General features: G+C 44.6%; 1 protein-coding gene across 1 annotated transcript; it reads left to right on the plus strand.

The window, feature by feature from the left end:
* Positions 1-2,532: 2,532 nt before the first annotated feature.
* Positions 2,533-4,772, plus strand: LOC148210666 (uncharacterized). Its single transcript, XM_088124799.1, has 3 exons — positions 2,533-2,858; positions 2,906-4,078; positions 4,196-4,772. The coding sequence occupies exons 1-3, from the start codon at positions 2,533-2,535 to the stop codon at positions 4,770-4,772; spliced, it is 2,076 nt and encodes a 691-aa protein (XP_087980925.1).
* Positions 4,773-8,778: the final 4,006 nt, after the last annotated feature.

Below are 8,778 nucleotides of genomic sequence, written 5' to 3' on the forward strand. Positions count from 1 at the left end.
TGAAAATACCTCCATTTTAATTTTGAAAAGAGTAATGAAAAGAAACGTAATAAAGAAAAATACCTTGGCTCCTCGCTATTAATAAATCAATAAAATCAATGCCAAAAGAAAACTTGGAACAAGATTTTGAAGATTATTTGTTTTCATCACTATTAAATTTATTTTCTTGGAACTAAAGTGCTTTTTGTTTCCTTTTTGTTTTTTTTAGGATTTGGAGTCAAAGATGGAAGAAACTTGTTTGAGCTTGGATTTGCCAAGCTCGGAAGGAGGATAGGTCGGAGTTATCAGAACGATCTTCTCTGATCTGTCAAACGACCTCCCAGAACACTTGGGGAACCTGCAAAACAAAGTTGGCACTCCAATGAGCAAGTTAGTTTCAATTCGATCTAACTCACCGTCTATGTCTAGGTTCGTGTACCTTACATTTAAGATAGGAGTTTTTATTTATAGAAACTGGACCCGACAGGAACTTTAACACACCCTAAAAATGCGGCGTATTTGTCGGGTTCGGAAGAGACACCGTTACAGACATCACTGAAGGTCAGCTCGACTTCTTAGGCCGTGCTCTAACTGTCGACCTTAGTGGTTTTAGGTTAATTTCTATATTTTGCACAGATGTTAATTCAACCCACCTTTTCGATTCTGACACTTGACAGGTCAAAATCCACCTCCAACAAAACTTTTTTTTTTTTATCTCCCCTTTATGCTTGGTGGGGCAATGTCCACCACTCTATTATTCATACAATGACTAAAGCATTGAAAAATAGGGGAAATTTGACAAGCTCTTTTACCTTTATTTATGGTTGTGGGGCAAAAGTGCAAATTTATCTATATTTTAGAATTGTCTATTAAGCAATATAGGGTTTTGTGTGAATTTATAGTTAACATTGATAAAAAAAAATTAAAAAAAGAAAAACTTACATGCACTTAAGACAATAGTAATCTCTTCCTAGGTTGAATGTTTGAATCCCCCTCTAGATTTAATTTAATCAACCAAACAAAACAGTTTCATTTATAACAAGAAAATTTCAAAATTTAATTGAAATGCTGGGACGAATTGATAGATTTCTTTTTGTTTTTTTTTTTGTTTTTCAAAAAGAAGAAAAACTAATAATACGAGTCAGTGGATCTATTGATCAAGTACATTAAAATTTTAAAATAATACATTAAAGCCAACATGAACAAACCACTGGTTTTTTGAAAACAATGTTGCTTGATAACTTTTTCCATGTTTAGCTTTTAGTACAAAAACGTCATATATTTTTATTAAGTTGTAGTAATTTTTATTTTTTGAAAAAAGTATAGGCTTTTTCATTTCTTAAATTCAATCTCTTCATCGCTAAATATACTTCGTCACATCATTTAAGGGTAATTTAAAAAATTATTTAAAGTGTTTAATAATATGTTTGTAAACACTAAAACGAGCATAGTTCAGCTTGACATATATCTTAAACGTATTAAATTTAAAATCTAAAAACACTACAAACATAAAAATGTTGTTTTCAGAATTGAAAACAATTTTAAAAAATAAATTTGCTAAATAGATATTTTATTTAATTATTGTCATTAACAAATTTTCAACTACTTGAAGGGATTACACTGAGAATTTCATTAATTAATATTTATTTAATACTGAGTAAAGTTCAAAATAAAATAAAATCATATTCTCATTTTTTAGTCCTTTTATTAGATTCATTAAACTTTATTTTTATATATTGTCAGTTAATTGACCAATACTTCAAAAAAAGTTTCTAAGACATTTAAAAGTGATCTTCAGCATTCAAGGTTAGTTTTGACATTTTCAACGCGCTATGTTTAGTCCATTCTTCTAACATTAATGTTGAAAGTTACATTTGAGAGCTTAGTCTTGTTGGAAAAAAATTGAGGAAATTGGTCATATGATAAAATGGTCAATTTAAGAGTAGCTAAATATGAGTATGTCTAACTTCATAGTTTTGGAAGAAAAAAAATTCGGATACGTGTCGTCTTAGGTAATCAGGTGATCGAAATGAAGTATTCACATGTGTTTGGGGGTAAACATACCCATGATACGTGGATGACCCTTATTGGTGTCTAAATAAACTAAATAAAGAAGGATTGCTTAGGTCCACCTCGGCAGAACCGAGGTGGCCGGGTTCGCCCGTTATAAAAGACTAAGTATGGGCACCAAGGTTCGACCTGACTAGGGTCCGATCTGCTCGGAACCCGACAGGTCCGATATGAGAAAAAGACACATAACCGTCGGTCGTGTGCACTGTCGGATCCATTACCTATAAATAGAGGACTTCATTTCAAGCTCAGGTATCGAATCTCACCTCGAACTAAATAAGGAGTCCGATCTATACTGACTTGAGCGTCGGAGTGCTTACCCTCTTGTGCAGGTCCACTCTGGTGTTCAGGTCGGAGCCGGAGACCAGGTTCGAGCTTGATTCGTGAAGAACCGTTGTGCAAATTCCTGCAAAAACATTTGGCGCCGTCTATGGGAATCAGACATCTAAAGTCATCCCGATCTAAAAAAAAATATACGCAAAGATGGTGCATCCAGCAAACTCTACCAACACGACAGAACAGAGGGGTGTGAACGCTGATAACGGCCCTCAGCGAGACCTCGGTGCAAGGATAGTCGAGGACCACGTCCGAGCAGGGCAAGAGGGAGATCTGCCACGCAGATCTGCCCGCCATGCGAACCAAGAACTACTACCTGCTCACCCGAAACCCTCAAAAGCCAACAGAGGCCGAGGAGGGACGTCGAGAAAGACCTCCCAAAGGGCCAACCAGGCAGCAGACCCTGAAGCTCTGTCTACCTTCCAGCGCGAGTTGGATGATATGCGCCATCGGTTGCGCACAATGGAAGAAATGTACGCCGAGGCAACGCGTTCTAACCGAACTGCATCTCCCTCTATAGCCCGGGGGCACCTGGTGAAAAGGGAGCTCCATCTATCCAACCTGGCAATCGCGAGCCCATTCCCAACGATGAAGGGGTGGATTACAGCTTGCGAGACAATGATCTTAGAAAGCACCTCACTGATAAGAAGAAGAAAGCCTCTTGGGAACCGGAAGATTCTCTGTCCTACTCCCGAGAGTTTTCCAACTCAAACCTGAAGGCTCAATCGAAGTACAAGCCTCTAATACCAGAAGCCGTGATCAACAGGGAAGAATTCGACCTGATGAAACACAGGTTCGATGAGCAGGTCGAGGCACTCAAAGCCAGGTGCGAGAAGAAGGAGAGCCCGTTTGACGATGACGACTTGGGAGAATCGCCATTCACCTCCGATATTATGGAGGCTCCAATCCCTCCGAAGTTCAAGACTCCCACCATGAAGCCCTATGATGGGTCAAAGGATCCCAAAGACTATGTTGAGGTCTTCGAGGGCCTCATGGATTTTCAAGCGGCAACAGATGCGATCAAATGCCTCGCCTTCCAGATCGCGCTCACCGGCAGCGCGCGCCTATGGTGCCGGAGACTGCCGGCCAGGTCGATCTCGACCTACTCGCAGCTGAGAAAGGAATTCATTGGTCAATTCTCCTTTCGGCATTACGATAGAAAGACAGCAACTCACCTCGCCACCATTAGACAGAAGGAAGGCGAGACGCTGAGAGAGTATGTCACTAGGTTCCAGGAGGAACAGTTGAAGGTCGTGCACTGCTCCGACGATTTGGCCATGTGCTACTTCCTCACCGGCTTGGCCGATGAGACCCTCACTGTGAAACTCGGAGAGGAGGCTCCAGCAACATTCGCCGAAGTCCTGCAGAAGGCAAAGAAAGTTATTGATGGGCAAGAGTTCCTCCGAACCAAAACTGGCCGACCTGAAAAACAGGTCGACCAGAAGAAATTGGCCCAAGAGAAGAGGAAGGCCGATTCAAAGTCTAGAGATAAAGGATCGTCCTCTTCCTCTAGCAGAACGGAGTACCGTAGGTCGGAGAGCGGCCCCAGCCGGATCGGACCTTATGAACGGTATACCCCGACCACCATCCCTATCTCCGAGATACTCACAAACATCGAGGAAAGCAGAATGGAAAAGCTCCTCAAGCGACTTGAGGAGCTTCGAGGAGACCCAGAAAAGCGCAGCAAGGATAAGTACTGCCGTTTTCATCGCGATCACAGCCATAATACGACAAGTTGCTGGGAATTGAAGCGCCAGATTGAAGACCTCATTCAAGACGGCTACTTCAAAAAATTTGTGGGCAAACCAAGGTCTAACTCGGTCGAAAAGAAAGAAGGGAGGAAGCGTTCAAGAACGCCGCCTCGCCGGGATGATCGACCTGCGGTCATCAACACTATTTTCGGGGGTCCGAGCGGGGGCCAGACCGGAAACAAGAGGAAGGAGCTAGCTCGCGAGGTCAGGCGCGAGGTATGCATCATCAGGGAGCAGAAGCTAACTTGCTCCATCACTTTCGGCGATGCCGATCTGGAGGGGGTCCATTTGTCCCATAATGACGCGCTTGTAATAGCCCCTCTCATCGACCACGTCTTGGTTCGAAGAGTATTGGTTGATGGAGGCGCATCTGCCAACATCTTGTCCCTTCGAACATATTTTGCCTTGGGTTGGACCAGGTCTCAGTTGAAGAAGAGTCCAACACCTTTGGTTGGATTTTCTGGAGAGTCGGTCTCCCCTGAAGGGTGTATCGACCTGCCGGTCACTATCGGACAAGAGGCTACCCAAGTAACGCAGATGGCCGAGTTCGTAGTGATCAACGGCAGGTCAGCCTACAACGCCATTTTTGGGAGACCCATTATCCACTCATTTCGGGCCGTCTGCACCAAGTTTTGAAATACTCAACCCCTAATGGAGTGGGCACGGTCAGAGGTGAGCAAAAGACCTCGCGAGAATGCTATGCATCCGCGCTTAAAGGGTGTGCCGTATGCGCCCTGGAAGAGCAGACCAATTGTGGCAAGCTGCAAGGGTCCGAGACAGACCTGCCCAAGGAAGACAAACGACAGTTCTCCCCGCCAACAGAAGAGCTCGAGCTTGTTCCTTTACTTAGCTCCGAAAAACAAGTAAGCATAGGAACCAAGCTGGGGGCCACTGACAGGGAAGAACTGATAAATTTCCTCAGGTCTAACTCGGACGTCTTCGCATGGTCTCACGAGGACATGCCTGGCATCGACCCGAAGATCATGGTGCATCGCCTCAACATAAACCCATCATTTCGACCTGTAAAGCAAAAAAGAAGACCTGTAAATAAGGAGAGGAGTGATGTAATCGTTGAGGAAGTAAACAAACTCTTAAAAGCTGAATATATACGAGAAATTCTGTATCCTGAGTGGCTCTCTAACGTTGTATTAGTTAAAAAATCCAACGGGAAGTGGAGGATGTGCGTGGACTTTACAAATCTAAATAAGGCATGCCAAAAAGATTGCTTCCCCCTTCCGAGGATCGACCAGCTCGTGGATGCAACGGCCGGGCAAGAGCTGCTCACCTTCATGGATGCCTACTCCGGATATAACCAAATAAAAATGCATTTGCCAGACCAAGATCATACCGCGTTTATTACGGACCAAGGTATGTACTGCTACAAGGTAATGCCTTTTGGCCTAAACAATGCGGGTGCGACCTACCAAAGGATGGTGAACAAAATGTTCGCTAAGCAGATCAGTCAGAATATGGAAGTGTATGTGGACGACATGCTTGTCAAGAGCAAGCAGTCAAAGTCGCATCTTTCCGATCTGACCGAGGCCTTTGGAGTACTACGCAAGTATCAAATGAAGCTCAATCCGACCAAGTGTGCCTTTGGAGTCTCCTCGGGAAAGTTCCTTGGTTTTATGGTAAATAACCGTGGGATTGAGGCTAACCCAGAGAAGATAAAGGCTATGCTCGAGATGGAGGCGCCCAAGACTCTAAAGCAGCTTCAGTGCCTCAATGGCAGGATTGCAGCCTTGAATAGGTTCGTGTCAAGATCGACAGACAAATGTCTTCCGTTCTTCAAAGTTCTTAGGAAGAAAGGACCGTTCGAATGGACGGAAGAGTGTGAGCAAGTGCTAGGACAGTTAAAAGACTATCTTTGCTCGGCACCTCTACTCGCAAAGCCATTGCCAGGGGAAAAGCTCCATTTGTACCTGGCGGTATCTGCTAGCGCCGTCAGCTCGGCATTGATCAAGCAGAAGGGTGGGAACCAAAGCCCAGTTTATTACACCAGTAAGGCCATGACTGAGGCCGAGACCAGATATCCCCAAATGGAGAAGCTGGCCCTCGCTTTAGTCACCTCGTCCCGAAGACTTAGGTCGTACTTCCAAGCGCACACGGTCGTAGTACTTACAAACTTGCCCCTGAAGAATATCTTCCTTAAGCCTGAAATATCAGGGCGTCTGATGAAGTGGGCATTGGAATTGAGCGAGTACGACATCCAGTTCGAGCCCAGAACTGCGATTAAAGGGCAAGCAGTGGCCGATTTTATCGCAGAGCTCACTCCACCACCTCAGTTGGTTAAGTCCGACCTCCCGTGGACGATCTTCGTTGATGGATCTTTTAACGAGAGGGGGTGCGGGGAAGGAATCCTCTTGCTCGCACCAGGAGGTGAGCGATTTGAATATGCTCTGCGATTCAACTTTTGGACGTCAAATAATGAGGCCAAGTACGAAGCACTCCTAGCAGGCCTACGCGTTGCTAAAGGATTGGGGGCTAGTCACATTAAGGTCTTTAGTGACTCCCAGCTAATTGTAAATCAGATTAAAGAGGAATACCAAACAAAGGACCCCCGAATGGAAAAATATTTAAGCAAGGTCAGATCGTACCTCGCTCATTTCGGGACTTACGAGGTAAGTCAAGTTCCAAGATCTGAGAACTCTAACGCGGACGCCTTGGCCAAGTTGGCATCAGCATATGAGACCGACCTGGCTAGATCGGTCCCGGTCGAGATCTTGGACACTCCTTCAATCTTGGAGCCAGATGTAATGGAGATTGGTACTTCATCACCCACTTGGATGGACCCAATCGTGGAGTTCATCAAAGGAAACCCACCGCAAGATCCGAAGGAGCAAAAGAAGATGACGCGAAGAGCAGCCCGGTTCACACTCCGAGAAGGAGTATTGTACCGATGTGGCTTCTCCTTGCCTCTCCTCAAGTGTGTGACTCCCGAAGAGGGCCTTTTCATTCTTAAGGAAGTCCATGAAGGGGTGTGTGGAAACCACTCTGGCGCCAGGTCGCTGTCGGCCAAGGTGGTTCGACAAGGGTACTATGGCCCAGTGTCGAGCAGGATGCAAAGCAGTTTGTGAAAACTTGTGACAACTGCCAGCGTTTCGCAAACATCATCCATCAACCTCCCGAACTGCTCACCGCCATCTCGGCCCCATAGCCATTCGCACAGTGGGGGGTAGACATCATAAGACCTTTTCCTCTGGGCAAAGGATAAACAAAGTTCACCGTTGTCGCTGTGGACTACTTCACTAAGTGGGCCGAAGCCGAGGCACTATCTCACATCACAGAGTCCAGGGTCACGTCATTCATATGGACAAATATCGTGTGCCGTTTTGGCATACCCAATGTTATTGTGACGGACAACGGAAAACAGTTTGATAATGCAAAGTTCAAGGACGTTTGCGGAAAACTGGGTATAAGCCACCTCAGTTCGTCCCCTGCACATCCAAAAGCAAATGGGCAGGTTGAAGCAGTAAACAAGATCATAAAGCGAGGACTCAAGCTAAGGTTGGACTCCAGAAAGGGAAGATGGGCCGACGAGCTACCTGAAGTTTTGTGGTCATATCGAACCACCCCAAGAGAGTCAATTGGCGAAACTCCGTTCTCGCTAGCCTTTGGCTCCGAAGCTGTTGTGCCAGTCAAGATCGGCATACCAACAGACAGGGTAGAGCAGTACGACCCTGCAAGGAACGGGGAGGAGCTACTCCTTAACCTGGACTTGTTGGAAGGGAAAAGGGAAATGGCCCAGCTGCGTTTAGCAGAATATCAGAACAGAATGGTCAGACATTACAACACTCGAGTTCGACCTCGAAGCTTCCAAGTTGGACATTTGGTCTTAAAGAAAATTCAGAGTCATGTTGGCACCCTTGACCCAACTTGGGAGGGACCGTTTGAAGTCAAAGGCATAGTCCGACCCGGAACTTATATGCTGGCCGACCTGGAAGGAAGAGTGCTTGCGCATCCATGGAACACGGAGCACTTAAAGCGCTATTACCCCTGAAATGTCAAAACAGTCCTAAAAGGGGCTTGTAAAAATTTTCAAGGGGCGGAACTTTTAATAAACGGAGTGATTTAATTTCATAACTCCGAGTTCGATTAGAAATTAAATGGGGGCCACAGACTCCCATGAGACTTAAAAAATTGATCAAATTCGATCCTCAAAACCCACGGGTTCGAGGTGTGATGTCAAAATCAATTACGAACCAAAATTTAATCCTTTGAACACTTAAGTTAAAGGTGCAATGTTGAAGGTTCAAGAAATTCAATCCTTTAAACCTTTGGGTTCAAGGTGCGATGGGTATATTAATTATGGACTCAAAATCCAAACCTTGGAACGATCAAGTTAAAGGTGCGGTATGGAAAAGTTCGAATTGATTGGTATTATCTTCGGACTTCCGAGTTCGAGGAGAAATATTAAAAACCACTTAAAGAAACTCTCAAATTCAAACCTCAAATGAAAATGTGCGATGTGGAAAGAGTTAACTTTAAATTAACAAATTAAGAGGTGCGAGATGGAAGTTGTAAGTTTAAAAAGTTTAAGGAAAAAGTAATAGAGGAGAGAGTCAGAGCTAGAAGCAGAACTGCAATTGAATGTAGGGAAAGAAGAATTCATTAATTGGAGGACAGAGCCAAGGCTTATAGA

The sequence above is a fragment of the Momordica charantia genome (assembly GCF_013281855.1).
Source record: "Momordica charantia cultivar OHB3-1 chromosome 6 unlocalized genomic scaffold, Mcharantia_2.0 BLBB01000006.1, whole genome shotgun sequence".
In the NCBI taxonomy this organism is placed as follows: domain Eukaryota; kingdom Viridiplantae; phylum Streptophyta; class Magnoliopsida; order Cucurbitales; family Cucurbitaceae; genus Momordica; species Momordica charantia.

Coding starts and splice junctions, on each gene's coding strand:
- LOC148210666 (XM_088124799.1), top strand. CDS start 2,533: ATGGTGCATCCAGCAAACTCTACCAACACGACAGAACAGAGGGGTGTG. Junction 2,859..2,905: donor TTGCGCACAATGGAAGAAAT/GTACGCCGAGGC, acceptor CTCCCTCTATAG/CCCGGGGGCACCTGGTGAAA. Junction 4,079..4,195: donor GAAAAGCGCAGCAAGGATAA/GTACTGCCGTTT, acceptor GGGCAAACCAAG/GTCTAACTCGGTCGAAAAGA.